The 19,674-nt window shown below is 40.0% G+C and overlaps 1 protein-coding gene across 1 annotated transcript in view; it reads left to right on the top strand.

Moving 5' to 3' along the window:
• The window catches only part of LOC138613066 (solute carrier family 23 member 1), a 47,536-nt gene that overhangs the window by 22,692 nt on the left and 5,170 nt on the right, over positions 1-19,674 (top strand). The window contains 5 exon segments of the mRNA XM_069686642.1: positions 2,018-2,199; positions 4,300-4,417; positions 9,555-9,711; positions 14,637-14,890; positions 19,289-19,453. Of these exon segments, the coding sequence (XP_069542743.1) occupies positions 2,018-2,199; positions 4,300-4,417; positions 9,555-9,711; positions 14,637-14,890; positions 19,289-19,453 (876 nt within the window).

Raw genomic sequence — 19,674 nt, 5'->3', positions numbered from 1 at the left:
AATATTAAAAGTCAAGTGAAAGCTCAAAAGCAAATGTGAAAATGTTTTAAATGCAAATATTTCAGGTAAAGGTTAAATGACACTGACTCAATATTAATAATTATGTCACTCGTGCATATCAGGTATTCTCCACCCTTATATCTCCTCCTCGTCAGCAGGCTTTTACGCAGCATAGCTTCCCCCTCTGGCAACATTTACATCAATCAGAGATGTGTGTTGACGTCTGATGGTGAATGATCACGATGTTACCACGCCTTTACATAGCTTACGGTTGGAGAGATTTATGAAGTGCTTCAGCTCTGCTGGTTTCTGTTGTAGGGTATGTTTCGCTTTCGCATGCACATGACTCTAAAGTGAAAAATAGTCTGACAAGACTTACAAATGTGCGATTTCAGAAAAGAATAGTTGAGAATTGTACCTGTGCAGGTTGAACAGGTTTCTGTCACACTTTTTGCAAACATGTCAGGTATCGAGTTTCACATCCGAAGTTAGATTTTTCACGTCTGCAATTCTTCTAAGTTTTCACACAAATTAAAATGTTTCAAACGGGTTGCAAAGAACTGGGATAAGGTGGAATTTGAAATTGATTTAGTATCATGTTCATCCTCCTTTTCAGCCTTCCTCGAACAGATTTTCACTACAGGGCGTTTTATGTTGGCACAGTTCTTCCTGAGAATGGAGTTGGCAGACGCGGGAAGATAGCGTGCCAAGAGACGTGCAATATGAGATATCACATACAGCAGGGCTCTGCATTTCTACTGTAGCCTGACTGTATTCATTGAAATTATAATACAACGTTTTAACAAGAGAAAACATTTGTATTTAAGTGTTAGAATATTTATTTTGAGTAATAAACCTTCCTGAAAGGGGTTGGACAGTAAATAACCAGTAAAGGCACAGTTTTTTTCAGTGGTTAGATTATGCTGTTGAGTGTTAATAGATAAGATTCCAGATTCAAGATGTTTATTGTCACTGTGGTTATAAAAGTACAACTGTGTGAAATTCTTATGCTGGGAGGCTCCAATTAAAAGGGTTACAATGAAATATAAGGGACAAAAGGGATAAAATATATTGACAAAAAAAGGATGCAGTAATAAAACACGAATTATTTGGTGTTTGTTTTGCTGCAAAATGTAAACTTGTGTCATGTTTAAACTGATTGAACATTTGGAAAATATGTTAAAAAACCAAGCAAGGAATAATGATGTATGTATTTTGCAAAATACTGATTAGCTTTCATTTAATATAATTCCATGTTTGCCATTTAGATCCCATTCACACCTGGTATTTAAATGTGAGCTGTATCCTGAATCGTTCTGCGGATAACAAACGATCCAATCTTGCTTTTGTGTTTACACTTCATGCAGATCTGAACTCTGTCCTCCAGAGGCAAAGGTCAGAGAAGAATGTTGACCTATGTTACATTTTTCCAGAATTTACATTTTACACCTGCTTAAGATCCAAACACGATGACCCCAGTTACACCTGGTATTAAAATCCAATCTATATCTTAAGAAGCTATCAGGCAAAAGGAAAACTTCGTCAACAGAATTTTTTCAGATTTTATGTAGATGTAAAAGCCACCTGAACAACATGCTGGCGTCCATGCCTACAGTATAACATCATACTGCACTGGCCTCTGACTGCAGGTTCTTTTTTCTGAGGGACAGAGATCAGATCTCACAGAGGATAACAAGAAAGCATTTGATATACAGGTATGAATGCAAAAAAAAGATTGTATTGTTTGTTATCTGAATAATGAGTCCGGATACAGATCATATTTTAATACCACACTTTCTTCTAACGTGCAATTTTCCTTATCCGGATCATCTGCTCGGATAGAGATTTAATACCACGTATAAATGGGAACATGAAGCGTAAACACAACTTGTTTGCTGCTTAATAACTGAATGCAGATCCGGATAACTCATGCTAGGAAGGAATCCGAGGAACATCAGAGGAACTACATCTTGGAACATGCAGCTTTATTTTGGTTCTCGTACCTTGTCGCCCTCAGATCCAGGGAGCCATCCTGGTGTCGTCTCTGCTCCAGATCGTCCTGGGCTTCTCCGGGCTGGTGGGCTTTGTGCTGCAATTCATCGGCCCACTGGCTATCGCTCCCACCATCAACCTCATCGGCCTGTCGCTGTTTATCGAAGCTGGAAAGAAATCAGGAGGTCACTGGGGAATAGCAGCTCTGTGAGTGTATTGTTTGAAATGTATATAGGGAAGGACATACTGTATGTGTGTATGTGTGCTGCAATGCGTCTACTCATCGGTGACAAATCAAAGGAAAAACCAAGCAAAAAGAAGCGTCATGGATTTCCTCTAGAACAGCTTCGCTTCTTGGCATAGATCGTCTCTGAACTCTGAAGCAATGCTCCATTCCTGCAAGAGATTTTTTTTCACTTGGTGATTTTATGATGGTTGTGGAGGTCCAAAATGTCCCCTTGGGTTGAGATGTGGGGATTGGGAGGTACATAACATATGATTCATATCATTTACATAAAACTTTTTATGACCCCTTCGCAGCCTGTGTGGAAGTATCTGTAGATGTTATGTTTCTCAACACATTTATTTACCTTTTTTACAAACACCTTCAAATCGTAGCTTCATGAGGATTAAAATGTTAAAGAGAAGAGATGAATGAAATCAAAATGTCTAATTTTGCATTAAGTCAGAATTGTTTGCCTTTTATCCAGCCCCCCTTTATTTCTTTTATCAAAGCAGTCATGCCCAATATTCAAATCCATATCCACTGCTACTCACTGACCACTTTACCTTTGCTCCCACTGCGTCCAACATGAAATCTGTCTTCATTTACTGCCGCCATGTCTAGATAATGCAGACTAAAGACATTACATTGAGGGATAGGGTTTTAAAAGGTTAAGCACGTCCACGTCCCGGTGCCATATATGGATGGTAATCGGTCATATCCTTCTTAGCCCCAATGCCTTGCCCTATTGGCCCCTGCTCAGCATTCTCTGCAGAGGATATCCAGCAGCTTACAGGAGTGCAGCCATAAACATGGCATGGTTGTAATTCAACCCTTGCAGTCTGCCAGAAGGAGATGAAGAAGACCATTTACAAAACACGATCAATATAATCAGCTGAAGAGCTATTAGTTCAAGTTCAGTGACCATTGTTTAACTCATGACTGGAAATTGTAACACCACTGTACACCCAACTCGGGCCCCAAAATGTGAAGCCAAAACCTGTCGATGGCATCCTGGGGGAGTGGCCGTTAGTTAAGGGAGCGTTTGACTTGATCTGCAGCAGTTTTCAGCAGAGCACGCTTCTTAAACTGCAATATCCCAGTCAGTCATGTTTATTTAATCATGGCAAGCAAAAAAAGTTAGTCATTGATATTACATTAACTGTGCAGCCCTACTTCTTAATTTTCTTATAAAGATTGTCGCTGAATTTCTGTAAACTGATACAGGGTTTTAATTGGCCGTGCATGGTAGTATCTTTATTGCATCATTCATGAATGAATGATACTAACACAGCAGCTATTCGGCAGTTAACACCCAGCATGCGGCCCTCTGCGAGTCATTACGGTTTTCATTGTCGGTTGTGGTTGGCAGTGTTTGGCAGCGGGTGTTTAGTGCCGGCTCTTGATGATATATTTTCAGCAGCAGGTGTTGAGTGTCAACGAAAGGCGTATAGCTCTGTAATAAGCTAATGCTACACAACAGTAATTTAGCATGGCAGTCATAGCTTTAAGAAGAAATAGGGGCATCTCAGCTAATGTTGCATGTGCTAACTGCTAACTATGATATGCACAGGAAGCATTTTGTAATACGAGACTTCCATCAGTGGTTTTATTTGCTGTTTAACTGTTTTAAGCTACTTTTCCTCAGGCTATGAAATCCAAAATGACCGCAGGAACTTGTTCTTTTCTCTAAAGGCTGCAGACTCGTGCTTTATAACACTCATGTTGGTGCTGAATAGTAGTTCATGCACAGCGAGCAATGTTTCATTCACAGCATGCAGTGATTCCTGCTCCACATGAAGGGCCATTCAAATGCAACCAGCTGAGAATTTTACAATCTTCAAATAGCCCCTTTCGCCACACTTTCACTGTTACGTACCCATAATGCTTTCAACGATTACAAGTATCATATGTGCATGCCTACTGTGTAAAATTACATGTTTTCACTTGCTCCCCCAGACTGTGATGTATGGACATGCCATGCTTAAGCACAATTACACAAGTAGCCGTGAGCGAAGGCCAGGCCTTGGGGGAAACGAGTTTGGCTGACACATTTCGCTCTGTCTTCTGTTTTTTTCCCACAGCACGGTCTGTCTGATCCTCCTGTTCTCTCAGTATCTCAGCAAAGTCGATGTCCCAATGATTGCCTACAAGGATAAGAAGTGGAAGGTTTTCCAGTACCCGCTCTTCAAGCTCTTCTCTGTAAGTTGCCGACATCATCAAAGCCTCGTACATTCCTCTTGTTTCCTGCCGTTGAAAAATTCAGAAAATCTAAATTTTGAGAACTATGCCTCATAACACCTGTTTGTAACCTCCACTCCTGGCTCTGTTACTACAGATTTTAATGTAGATGCACTGAACATAATCATCCATTATCAAATCAAAGTTTGCCACTCTAGACCGCAACTACTGATGTAAAATCTGTGCAGGTTAAGTTTGAGTTTTGTTTTCTTATCTTGTGTCTGTGCAGATACTGCTGCTCTCATCTTATATAACAGTAAACATATTGTGCACAGTGACTCTTTAGTCACACTTCATTCACAGAATCAGAATGGACAGACGACAGGTTTTCAGAGAAAAAAGGGGTTTCACAGCGTGTAACATCCTCATGTCAGGGTGGGCCTGGAAACGGAAACCCTACTCATGTGGAGAAGTTGTACTGAAGGGTCTTTGAAATCTTTACTATACAATAACAATCGTGTGGATCAGGCAAAATGCTCACCCTCAAATAACCATCCATGTGACTGAGAAAAACTACTTGAGCCATGGCTGGAGTCATTGTGTCCGTAAGTCACTCCCTTTCTTGTGAAAGCGATATTTCAGAAACAATTTGAGGACATGTAGAACAAATGTCCACTTTGACTCAAGGATGAAGCTATTGGCTTTCGTTCAAGTTCAATGTGACTGTTGTGTGTGTGATTTTGGCACAGACTGTATATAAGAACTCTGCGTAACCTCTTGGTTTTAAAAAATGAATAATTCAAACATCATAATTCAGCAACACAAGTGGAAATGTGTCCATATTTCACGTTTGGTCAGATACTGAATAAAACTTATCTTGGGTGTGCACCTTGAAACAGTGGTGACTGTATAGATCTCCTAGTTTATCTGGGGTTAAAAAGTCAAAGCCTCCATTGCAGCAACATAAGTATTTAAGGCATAGTTTACTGTCATGGCTACAACTTGGTAAATTACCAGAATCTGCTTTGTTGGTCAAGCATGCTTTTTGTTTCCCTCAACAAACTTAGACACTAAAAGACCTTCTGTAGGAAAGAACAACCAACTTTAACAAAGTCAAGTCAAATAAATTACATTTTATATATCTCTGTGCCCCTTGAGGCAAACATGAAGAAAGACAGATGCGGAGATTATCACAAACTTGACTAGGCATCCTTGAATCTGAAAAAGTTTATGTTCAATTGTAAATAACCCCCCTGAAAAAACAGATATCTAGTAAAAACTGAAAACTTTTGGATAATTCCAAACAGATGGTGACACAAGGCTGACCTGTGTTTGAGAAGAAGAAGGGACTGGGTCCTCTTTCGTTGGTTTCTATGTCGAGGGTCTTTGCTCGCCTTGCGTTCAACTTAAGTAAACACAACCTCAGTCAAAGTCTTTTGTGGGATTATTTGAGCCCAATTTCTAACCCCCTCAACTGTGACTACCTTGTGATTACAGTAATTCTCTGTCAGGTAGAGATTGCCCCTGGTGATGGACACACGAAGAGAATTGTTTTTATGTTTTTTTAAGCTTTACCTAAGGATGGCTTTTTAGTCAAGCACACATGCTCTTTTAAACATCCGCCCATCCGCTTCACATTTGTAAAGTTACATACCTTAATGCGCTGACAAGCACAACCACAATCCTTTACCAGTCTGTCAATCAAAACTCAGTGGATGCTTTTGCTGCTTTGCGTGCAAAGGTTATTTACACTGTTACAAGAGATCCATATAATTATGACCAAGGAGTAATGCAAATTAATACAAATAATAATATAATAACCTTTAAGGTAAATGGGGTGAATATTAATAAATGAGAGAAAAGCAACAGATAACAGTGGAAGAAGAGATAAAGTGTCTGTTAGCAATGCAAATATTAGCACTGTTGCCTCACAGCTAGAAGGTACTGTGGGTGGTCTCCAGGTACCCACAGTCCAAAGACATGCTTGTGAGGTTAATTGGTAGTCTGTCTCTGTGTGTCAGCCCTGTGATTGACTGGCAATCAGTCGAGGGTGTACCCGGACTTTTGCTCAATGAGAGCTGGGATTGGATGCCACTGGGCAACTTTATCAAGTGTGTTTTTAACCAATTAAATGGGGCAAGAATTCATCATCTGATCCTCTCAGGCAGGGCTTTACATGGTCTACGGGCTCTAACAGCAAATCAGGAGTAGGACACTAGGCAGTGTGTTTCATCATATTCGAGTTCAAGAAATTATTTCCTATGGGGAGAATAAAGTGTCGTACCGCACCGTACCGTACCGTACCGTATCATACCGCATCATACCGTACCGTATCATACCATACTGTATCATACCGTACCAAACCGTACCGTATCATACCTACCGTACCATACAGTATCATACTGTACCGTATCATACCGTACCGTACCGTATCATACCGTACTGTATCATACCATACTGTAGCATTCCATACCGTATCATACCGTACTGTATCATAACATACTGTAGCATTCCATACTGTATCATACCGTACCAAACTGTACCGTATCATACCGTACCGTACCGTATCATACCGTACTGTATCATACCATACTGTAGCATACCGTACCGTATCATACCGTATCATACCGTACTGTATCACACCATACTGTAGCATACCGTACCGTATCATACCGTACCGTACCGTATCATACCGTACTGTATCACACCATACTGTAGCATACCGTACCGTATCATAAAGTACTGTATCATACCGTACCATACTGTATCATACCGTACCGTACCATATCATACCGTACTGTATCATACTGTACCATATCGTATCATACCGTACCGTATTGTGTCATAGTGTACCGTATCGTATCGTATCATACTGTAACGTATCATATCATATCATACCGTACTGTATCATGCCATACAGTATCATATCATGCTGTACCGTACCGTACCATACTGTACCGTATCGTACCGTAATGTACCATATCGTATAATACCGTACTGTACTGTGCCGTATCATATCATACCGTACTGTATCGTAGTGTACCGTATTGTACCGTACCGTACCAAAGTGTACCATATTGTATCATACCATACCGTATCGTATGTGACCAACAGGGACTTGAAATTTTAAAAAAAGATTCTTAAAGATGCAGGTTGACAATGTAAAAAAGCTTTGGAGTAGACACATTTTTTAAACACAGTTTAAAGCTGTGCTGCTGCAGGATTTTATATGAGTTGGAGGCAATGGAGAGACTATAAATTGTTTGACAATTGTCCATGTAGAAAGAGGACACTATTTTTCTTTCTGTTCAACATTAGCCATGAAATTGTTGGCTGCAGCCTTGGTGGCTGTCCGCCATGCTTAGAAGCTCCTGGGTATGAATTTGTATTTCCCCCAAAGTTAAGAAGGATGGTGAGGAATGTGAATATAGAAGCAAAAGACCTGTGAGTCAGTTTGGCTCCAGAGCTTTATCTTTGGAATGCTTTATGGATAGCAGAATGACTCACATCTTGTGAAATCCAGCAATATGTTAAAAGACAAATAACCCCCCCGTATCCCAGCAACCCCTACCAAAGGTCTCTTTATCTCAGAGTAAACACAGTTAAGTTTTTACAATTCATAAGGATTAATTGTCTATCATCAAATAGAGCTATAAAATTTCAAAATGCCACGGTTTTTAGCGTTAAGGAATGAAGCTTATATAGCGGCTCAGAAAGAACCCACCTGCTCTACAGAAGTACACACAGTCTCTTGCCAAGTCCCATTCATCATTAATTAATTTATAATTCATGACGCACTTTGGCTTTTAAAATCACATTGGATGAACATTTGTGGTTTAAATATGACACCTACGGATCCCACTCAATTTATCTTCCTTGTGGATCCTGGGGAGATAACATCAAAACAGAAATCAAGTAGTTACAAAGAGCACTTTTTTTTGGCATGTTTTTCTGCCCTCAAGCTACTGTCTGGCTTTCCTTGAAGAGTCCTGCATATGAAAAAAGCTGCCTCTCTGCTCCAGTGTAAAACCTTTACTAATGCAAACAGAGCTGCACACATGTGCCAGAGGTGTGCTGTACAGAGATGCTCAGATTTGAAGCAAATGATGAACAGCTCGCTAATGGAAGTCAGTGCTAAAACACTCTATTCATAATCCAGTCCAGTGAAGTTGCCCTGCAGAAACCCCTGCTCCGCAAGATTATTTCCCAACAGCTGCGGTTGCAGTTAGAGGTGGACTAATACATAGTTTTGAAGTGGGTTAAATAAAGGTAGGTATGAGGGAGAGTAAAAATCTTACTCAATAGCTTCTAGTTTCACTCTTCAAAACAGGCAAGATAACACTCCCTCTGCAGGCCTGTAAAGTTCCATAATGCAACTCTAACATTATATTTGCACCGTTTATGTATGTCCTCTAAATACTAACAAAATTCCTCTTTCTGTCACTGCTACACACGGTCAGATTCTGCTACTAGGATGAAGTAACTGCCTCAGCAAACACTCTGATTGGCTTAGCGCAGATGAACTCATTAGGCGGCCTGGGGTCATATTTTGATGGAAGGATACTGTAAAAATCTGAGCCCGGAAGGAAGGAGACGATGCACAATAATTTCCTGTATCTGGATTTTGCCAAGGACCTGCCTTTTAACAGACATGAGCAAGTCTGAATGTGAGCAATAGATTATTATGAGTGATTCTTTTGCAAAATAAGCAGCACAGTAAATAGTGGACACATTTTTCATACGCCACATATCTTCTGAACATAAAGGCGGGACAATGAGGGGATAAAAGGGCCCATGCCTACTTAGGAGACAGGAATTGTATTGCATCATTAGCTCTAAATTTAACGCACTACAATAGTCATCAGAAAGTCCTTGGCAATATCACTACAATCAGCAAAATGTATCTACACACAATTCTGAAACTTTGCCAGAATGCTTCATTTATTTTCACAGTGAAATTTCAATCACAATATTCATGTTTAGCTCCCCAGCTCTGAGCTGATCTGAGCCCCTCTTTCTGCTCTGACTGCAGCCACTCTTCTAGTTTATCGTTAGCTAATAGCCTGGACACCGTAGCAGGTACCTAAAATTATCAAGACCACGATCTTCAACACAACACATCAACACAACTGTATATGTTTTTCATATCCAATTGTAGGCTCTGTTCGGGATGTGTGGTGCCTGGCTGGTCTGCTTCTTGCTGACCGTCTTTGACGTCCTTCCTTCAAAGTCTAATGAGTACGGCTTCTCAGCCAGGACAGACATAAGCCTGGATGCTGTGACCAACTCCCCCTGGTTCCATGTGCCTTACCCCGGTAAGTGCATAAATATCAGACTTGAAAAGATTACGATTGAGCCTGGAAATGGATATATTCCACAAAGTCTTTAAATATACATATTCATTAATGATTGATGCACAACCCTCATATGTAGGGATGAACCAATACCACTTTTTTTTTTTGTACAAGTACAAGTACTTACATTTGGGTACATGCCGATACCGAGTAGCAATATGAGTACTTAATAATATCGTTACAGTTCTCATAATGACTTTAAAAGCGTGTTTAGTTTTCATCAGTTGGTCCTCACTTTCTGACTGTAAGAAAGTAAATCGACAGAATGATGCAACTGTTGCTGACATTTGTTTTACTTAACAAACAAACAAGACACTGCCACACATTTTACTTTTGTGTAACCTATAACACGTTCAGTGGATTTCAGTATAACACAACATACCACATATAGTGTTAAAAAAAGGTCACGCGATGACCGCACCTGAACGCAACCCTACACAGCGCATCCCTCTGAAACACGGCAGCGAGGGAGACATGCCCGGACTTGTCTACTGCACTTACTACGGAGACATCAGTGATCGCCAACGGACTTATCGTGTGTGCATCCCTGAATATGTAAGTTAGTTTGTCTTAATGTTTATGGTACACTCTGTTAGCTTCAGTTTGGCCCTGAGTAGACATGTTAGTGCTGTCTGTGAGGACGAAGCCTTTATCTGAAAAGTGCTCCTTCTCCGCCTACCTGCTTAGATAACGGGAGGCTAACGTCAAGCCGTAAAGTGGTATTCGGCTGCGGTACTCGTCGTAATTTAACGAGTACCGAGAACGCGTACTTGAGCTCCGATACTGCCCGATATCCGATACTGGTTTCGGTATCGGTGCATCCCTACTCATATGTAAAAAAGATACATCTTATTTTAAAGTTTGGTCTGAAACTAAATATTCTGAACTTTAGTAAGCTCCCCTTACGAAAGCACTCCTTTTTTTTCATAGTCATCCAGCAAAAAGAAATCAACAAGATTAGAATCATTTCTCTAAAAAGCACACCCCTTTTGTCTTCATAGACAGGACAATAAAACAAAAATGAACCTCATTCTTAATTTCACCTCGCTCTAACAGCAAACACGTTCCTGAACACACCTGAGCACATTTAAATTATACTTAACATGAGGTTCTACTCTGAAGCTGTTTTATATCAGACGTTTTTAATTCTTCATTATACCATATAAAATGTTATAATGTTACAGTTTCATTTAGCAGACGCTTTTATCCAATGCGACGTGCATCTGAGAGTTAATACGACACAAGCAACGATCAAGACAGGAGGGAACGAAGTCAGTAAGAGCCAACAAACAGCGATCAGCAGCAGTGTATAGGGAGTTTTTAAAATAAAATCATCATCATCAGCAACATCAACAAGATCAGTATAGTCATCATCATCATCATGAAATCCCAGTCAGCATAAACTACATCCTCGATGTCATCGTCATCAAAAGGGACTCTGCGGACCGAATGGAGTTTGGTAGCTCGTTCCACCACCGGGGGACGACTGAGGAGAAGAGTCTAGTTAGAGACTTTGGGCCCTGTTGTGATGGGAGTACCAGGCGCCTTTCATTGGCAGAGCGTAGTGGGCGGGACAGAGTGTAGAACTGGATGAGGGCGTTCAGGTAGGCAGGAGCCGTTTTTGTTGCTGTTTTGTAAGCGAGCAACAGGGTTTTTAATTTGATGCGAGCGGTGACTGGGAGCCAGCGGAGGGATATGAGCGGTGGAGTGACGTGCCGTTTTGGGTTTATTGAAGACCAGTTGCGCTGCTGCGTTCTGGATCACCTGCAGAGGTTTGATTGTGCGTGCAGGAAGGCCTGCCAGCAGGGAGTTGTAGTAATCAATGCGTGATATCTTGGGAGCCTGTACATGCAGTTGTGGTGCATGCTCTGAAAGGTAGGGTCTGATCTTCCTGATGTTGTACAGGGCAAACAAACCATCTGATACAGTAATGACTAATCATTTCATAAAACAACTATTTGCAGATATATATTTGTATATAGGATGCATTTTACAATGATATGTAAACATTTGCTGTGAAGATTGTCAGTGTATACTTACTGTCAAATGTTGTTTGAAACTGAAAGGGTTGTGATCTATTCATTTTTATGTAACCTGCTTTCTGCTCACCCTTAATAGAATGTTTGTCAAACATCCAGACCACATGTACACAGAGGACATTTTGTTGCTCCGCTGAGGGTTGCACAACTGCCCTTTAATGAACTGCCAAAATGTTGAAGTGAAGGAAATTTATTGCCTGATATATCTCTTAAAATCTTAGTCTATTAAAAGGGATGATACGGGTCCAGTGGGCTCATGAGAACAGCCAATTTGCGATGACTACACAGACACAACTGGTGCAGGATGTACATGTGGCGCAGGAAGGGTTTCATCTTGTGACAGTAATGAAGACGTGCATTAAATATTTGACCGAAGACAGAAGATGTACAGAGATTTGTCTGATGTATGTGTGGCAAGTTTTTAACGCTGAGGGGCAGAAATGGTGAGCTGATTTCACAGTGAAATTAGGTCATTTAGTCATCCGGGATGAGTCATGCAATAATATTTACAAGTAAAACTAAAGGCAAATTTTGCTCTCTGAAGACCTAATATCTGAGGATGGTTGATGAACATAAACTGATGTAGTTTTGATCATGTGTGTCTCGGTGTTTGTAATGTTTTCTAAGGTGGTGGATGTAAGCCATTAAGAAAAAATGAGGAACTGCCTCATCAACCATAGACGTCAACATATGTGCTTGAAGAGATTAGATGCTATCTCTTTAGGAAGCTTAAACAGTTGATGCCTGTCTTCAGGAACATTCTGGTCTTAAGCTTTAAAATGTATTTTTCTTTGAATGTGCTGAAGGTAAGATTAGGATATACTACTCTACAGAGGGGAAACTGTTCCTGCAATGACATGCATATAAAATACCACTGTAGAAAAAGATTGAACATGTCAGTATTACTCAATACACATCCTTTAACACCTGATTCACAGCACAGCGCCTCAGGATAGATAAGACACATGCCAGCTGGGTGATTCAAGTACTCTTTATGTATGAATGTATGAGCATTGAATGTTCACATGGGTGGGACGATGTTTACATTTGAGCTTCCAAGACTGTAATGACCTCCAAAAGAAACTTGTTAAGCGTGACGGTCTAAAGGAGCTGTCTTGAAGGAATAGCATGCAGGAGATGAGTGTGACAGGAGCCTGCATTAGAAGTGCTCCAGATTATCTGAATGTCATGAAGCAGGAACATGCAACTGCAGTTTTTTTTTTTTAAAGATTATATTCTAACAGTCATTTTAAGACTGTATGTAAATGAGTGACTCGTTGTAAATGTGTTTGATCATTCTGCACTCAGTTGGCATGTCGTCAACCAACTTTTGAATTGGTTTAATTTGTACATAGAAAATAAATAATGTGTTTCACAATTACATTTTGCACTTCAGTGAAATAGAAAGTTGATGGAAAATCAGAGGGAAACAACAATCTGATTATTCATTTTCTGCAAAAAGAAAAAATGCAAGAATGTTTTTTTCAAGTTTTTGGTTGTCTTTGAGAAAAAAAAATTTTATCAGGTAGGGGGAAAAATTTTGTTGTTGTTGTAATATGTATTTTGGCCACAAGAGGCTGAAATCCAACACCGCATGTTCTCAATAGAACTTAGAACAGAATTATTTTTCTCAATGCACTAAAATACCTTTATAGCAAAAAGATACAAAGACACAATACACAGTTGGTAGCTACCTTGTGTTTAGAGAGCATGGAGGAATAAACTCATCGAAACAAACAAAAACACAGGAATGCTTTCAGTCACATTTAGCACATCGGGTACTGGTGGTAAATGTGACTGCAAAATAATTGTACTATCAAACTACTTTTTAACCTGCTTAAAAAAAATGTCTTTACCTGTTGTCACAAATAAAGATAGTAAGCAAGAAAACATTTTCACAATGAAAAGGAAGACCACGCTGAGGGCTTCCATAGAAGGGTTTACACATCAAAAAATAAGATGCAGTAATCACTCTTCAAAATACATGTGAATCCAGCAAAGACCATTGTTAAACCTTATTGAGTTTCTTGACATATTTGTACTATGATTCAGTGAAAGTGAATCACTTGTGCATCAGAAGAACATGAAGCCCCAATGGTTTCCTACGCAGATATACAGGGGCTGTTTGAGCCAAAAGCATCTCCAGGCATTTCAGTCTGTGTTGATGCTTCCGATGTGACCAAAAATCATTTTCATCATGTCAACGAAAAAACAAAAGACTCAACTACAGGTTAACCATGTATCACGCTTCCTTATCGAGATTAAAAATTTTAATGCAAAACAAAATCTCTTTATTATATATTGTGTGCTGAGGGTCACAACTAGTACGTTCAATCCTTTACAGCTGTTGAGCTGAAAACAAAAAGCACCAGAAACAGAGAACAGCCACGTGGAGAGCCATCGTCTCACATTCACTTTTTGAGCTCTTCGTGTGAAGCTTTCCGTTTTCCAGAAAATCCGGTTTCTGCTGTGACTGCTGGGATGAGTTCACAGTATTTAAATCTTTCAAAATATTAGGAAATAAAATCTAGCATGATTGGTCCAGATGTCTGAATAACAGAGAAAGTCAGCACGGTGTCATGTACACCTTTGGTCAGGCAGATGTCTATAAATCTGGTCAGGCAGACAACAAAAATATTTGTCTTGTAACATGGGAACCCTCCTGGTGTCTCCAGTCATCTGGTAGCAGTCTGACAGCCAGTCCTTCACAATGAATATATAGGCCATCCAGTTTTTGTGTCAGCCAGAGCTGGAAGAAATCGACAAGATTTAAATGCAGCAGGACTTTTGGAAGTACATAAATCAGGCACATTCTTTAAGTGTAAGGTTCTGTCTCTGTTCCCGCAGGTCAATGGGGTGTGCCCACAGTGAGTGTGTCTTCAGTGTTGGGCATGATGGCTGGCGTCTTGGCATCTACCATGGAATCAATCGGGGACTACTATGCATGTGCTCGCTTGTCCGGCGCCCCTCCTCCGCCGACTCACGCCATAAATCGAGGCATCGCCGTGGAGGGAATTGGCTGCATCCTGGCTGCACTGTGGGGAACCGGAAATGGAACCACCTCCTACAGCCAAAACATCGCCGCACTTGGCATTACCAAGGTACGCATCAGAATAGCCCCGTCTTCTGTTTTAGGAAGCCTAGCAAAGTTTGGCTGGGATCAGACTACAAGACTTTTAAAATCCTATCCAGTTTGAAGTTTAGCACATAAATAGAAACTTTACAATTGTTCTTCTCTCTAATCCCAAACATGCACACACTACACGATTTATGATGCATTACACACTACATGATATTAATACGATTATTCTGGGGCCGGATTCATAAACATATTCTTAAGATAAAACTATCTTCTTAAGAACTGTTATTTCGTATGAACTTCTCTAATTTCGTACTCACAAACTTATTAGATGACATGATGTAAATTAGGCCTCGTCTGTCATTAAAGGACTGAAATGTTATTTGAATTTATTAAAATAAGCATGCGTGTCAACAATATATTACAAATAATAACAATGAAAATAATAATAATAAGATGATTTATCTGTCCGTTGATTCATAATAGAAAGTACAGCTAAGTACCTAAGTACAGGAAAATATTCAAACATTAGTTACTGGCTTTGCTTAAAGGCCCTTTAAATGTTAACTGTCAGGTTTGCTAGCTTTACTTTAGTAGATATGAGATGTACACAATAAACAGTGACATGCCAACATTCTAAATAAATGTTTAACTAAATGCTAGGTACTGCTGTAAGTGAACCTACCTCTAAATTCAGTGAGTTGATTGTCTAAAATATGTTTAAATGAATGAATGTAGAGGCCTTACCTTTTCACCGTCACAATTTTAAGACATAAAAGTTTTCTTAAAGTTGTGAAGAAACTTAAGAAGTAGAAATTTAAGAACGTTGCTTTCAAGAATCTCATGTATTCTTAAGTTTTTTCTTATGAAGAAACATAAGAAGAAAGTTAGGGGGGAAAAAAAGGCTTTTAATTTTGTCAGAGTTAGCATGCTAGCTAACATTAGTGTAAGGGCTAAAATGTTTCCTGTTAGCGAGATAGTAAGCAGCTTTGTTTCCCCCCTTTAATTTACTGTGTTTACTGACTCCAGATTTGAATCATAAATATCAAACACATTTGAAATTGTGTTGCCCAGATGTCTCTGCGGGCGGTCTGCGAGTATTAAGACCAGATCCGTAAAGTCCTCGCACAACCAGACAATTAGGGGCATCGGAACTGACCAAGGTCTCCCACCAGATGTCTTTCAGACTGTTGGTCAGACATTCCTGTGATCTGAGCACTTCCTCAGATATTAAGTAGTGCAGCTTTGATATAATTTTGTGAGAATCCTAAACTCTGGCATCATCTGGTAGTAAATAACATTTACTCAGTGGCAAATATAATTCAGATGAGTAAGATGAAAGCAACACAAACAAAATAAAATATTATGCCATCACAATAATTCAAAAGCTTTTATAATCACTTTCAAATGTTCACAGTATCAATGTAAACAATGTGATGTGTCCTGACTCGGACCACTTTACAGTATCCTGACAGGCCAATGCATGTCACTCCCTGGCATGGCGCTGTGCTTGTTTACTGCCCTTTGGCTGTTCTCTGAAGAACCAGCTGTCTCTGTCTGGATGTATTATACTGTAAAACTCAAGTGGACTTAAGTGAGCTCAACCTTTCGATGGCCTTGTCAGAGGGAAGCTTTGTGATCTGAACCTCTGAAACTTTCCAAACACGAAGATCAAGTGATAAACGATTGTAGGTCATGAAAAAGACGCACAGGTTTAGATAATCGGATAAAATGTTTGGATAAGTATTATTCAACATTTTCTGAGTAGCAGTAACTTTTCTAGATTCTTCAGCCTGTTTGATGGCAACTGTGATCGTCATGCTAATTCCAGACTTTACCCACAGTCACACTGTAAGAGCATGTGACATACTGTCGTACCTCTGCACATGTGATGCACACAGTTACGTACCCTGCGGAGGTGAAGGAGGGAAGACTAAATTACTTTTGGAATGCATAAATAATGTTGATTTATGGGGAAATCACGTCTGTCTGGCTGAGGGCTTTGCATGCTGTGTGGCCCTCCTTTGTAACGACACTGATTTTATGTTTAGGGTGTAAAATACACATGATAAATGTATCTGAGGCATCATTAAGAGTAATGATGTTTAAATAAAATGCTAGCTAAATCTCAATTGAAAAATTACATCAATGTGGATTTCCTTGACTTTAATGATCATTAGATTGGGATCGTTGGAACTCAGGCAACCGCATGTGTTTCCTGTCTCTCCAAAAGCTATTTTATTTGTTCATTAAAACCAAAATCAAGATACTTACAGCAAGACATTAAACTGAAACGATTGATTTGATCAAGGCGTTATGGATGAGTGAACGGATCAGACTGACTTTATTACCCACATGAAATACAGATGTCTTAGAACTTCTTTTCAATGCGTAGAACACTTCAATAAAACTTGAATTGAATCATGTGGGCCAAACATAATAATCACATTTTAAATTAAGTTTTCCAGTTTCAATTATATTTAAAAACTTTTTCTGATCTGTTGTGTAATACTGCACATTATAAATGAAACATTCAAATGCATAGAAAGAAGTTTTATTTTCTCAGAGATGAAGAAGACCGATAAAGTCAGATAAAGGGAGTTTGAGCAGCCACAGGCACAGGATGTTCATTTAGAAGCATGTGGTTTTAAGAGGGTGCTTTACAAAGGAGAAAAGTTCCGTTTTTATTTTAAGTGGGTTTTTATGAGGTACTTCTCAAAAGCCAGTACATTACCTACATAAAATAATGGTAAGCCTTCAATTTGACATTAGACAGCCCTGTGCTCTGGCACTGTTTTTTATATCTGTCACATCCCACACACTGTATCAGATCAGCTGTTTGGGTCAGAAAGTTGTGAGCTCAGAGTTCATTCAAACTTCACTTCACTGAAGATGGTTTTTGTAGGCTCTTGAGACAAAAGGGGCCCTATCTTGCACCTGGCGCGAAGTGCTGCAGCGCGTTGTGCAAGTGTATTTCTATTCTATTTCTATTTCTATTTTCCACCTGACGCAGTCGTCATTTTCACGCCCAGCACCCACATTGTGTAAATAGCAAGTGATCTTGTGCCCACATTAGCGCCCATGGGCGTGTTGGTCTTAAAATGAGGTGTGGTCAGGCAAACGGGTGGCGTGTTGCTATCTTGAGGACGCTGAAAGCGACTGCCCCATAGACCAAAAAAAACCTGGTCTAAAGTCTATGGCGCAGTCGCTCTCTGCCATTTAGAAGGCGCATCATCGCCATACATCTGCGAGTTCACAACACGAGTCTCTGCTTGTCACTTACATGGGGACACACAGCAGCGCTTCTACTAACAAGGAAAAAGCAGTGTGTGTTTGTTTTTGTTGGGCAGTGGGATCGCTTCGGTGGCTTTAACATCAAGTTGTGCTTCGACATGTATCGTACAGTGACGTGTGTTTTTTTCTTTGTGTGCAGAGGCACAGAGGAATGAAAGGAGTTAAATATGCCGGTCCGAGCTCAGTTTATAGAAGAAGAATGACTGAAATCTGCCGTGTCAATAGCAACACGCCTGGCTGCAGGCGCACCTGGCTCTTAAAGGGAAAAAACAACAGGTTTTCAGTGTTCGACTGTCAGTTTTTCCAATGAGAGCTGCTGATGTGCATGAAAATAAATGTTAGTTATTATAACAAGTCACCTTTAGATGTGTACTGTGTGCCCTCATTACTGTTTCATAGTTCTCTGCCAGCCACTTGACCTTACTCTGATACATTCCTCCGTAAGGAAACTTTGTATTAGAACAATCACAAAGTCAATGACTTTGTCATAACTTCCTGAAATGGAGAAAATAAACACACCGATTTGTGAAACCACAAAGCTAAACCATCTGTTTAACACCCGCACTTCACAAGACAAGGTAACACAAGCAAACAAAAGAATCATAACATTACAGAAACTGCATTTGGATAAAATGACATAAGCCAACATTAGCATCACACAGAGAGCATCGGCAAAGATACTTCCTGTATTCTCTTGGCAAACACGGATGATTTTTTCCCTGCAGTAGTGGGAGACTTTACATACAGTATTGACTGGAATGGTATGTGAAAAGTATATAGTACTGAGCAGAGGTGTGACACTTTGATGTTTTGAAGCCTGTCTAAAATAACAGCCTGTCTATGGACAGCTCAGCTTCTCCTGTAGATAAAAGACAATGCTACCGCTGTGTGTTTTATGGGCTCAGCAGGCCTTCTCTTTCTGAAGCCAATTACTCTGTTGTCTCATGCCTGCCTCCAAACAATCACAAGAAGAGATTGATAGTGTCCTCTTTAGATCCTCAGCATGTTTTTCAGAGCTTTTCCACAATCCGCATTCTTGTGAACCCAAAGCTGGCACGGTGTGAACGATGGAAAAAACAATCTTTTATGCACTGGATAATGAATCCCTGTTGTCTTTTTATGCCAGGTTGGCAGCAGACTGGTCCTCCAGACAACCGGCATTCTCATGATCGTCCTGGGAATCTTTGGGAAATTTGGAGCTGTTTTTATCACCATCCCGGACCCGGTCATCGGAGGCATGTTTCTCGTTATGTTTGGAATGATCGCAGCGGTGGGGATATCCAACCTCCAGGTAAAGACAAATAAAGATTTTATTTGGTGAAAACTTGTCTCAGGCACCCGATGTATGGAGCATCGAGATAGCTTCCTTTTCTTTGAAAGTCGAAACCCTGAGATACAAAACATCCTCCCATCTAAGGCATTCCTTCATTGAACTAAACACTGATTCTAAAGGATTTTACACAATCTCATATCAGATATTAAATACCCTACCATTGCTCTCTCTGCATGCAT

This window comes from Semicossyphus pulcher, unplaced genomic scaffold (genome assembly GCF_022749685.1).
Source record: "Semicossyphus pulcher isolate SPU_LCO1_2020_fin unplaced genomic scaffold, fSemPul1.0.p SCAF_8, whole genome shotgun sequence".
Lineage (NCBI taxonomy): Eukaryota > Metazoa > Chordata > Actinopteri > Labriformes > Labridae > Semicossyphus > Semicossyphus pulcher.
This window is presented reverse-complemented; position numbering and strand designations above follow the sequence as displayed.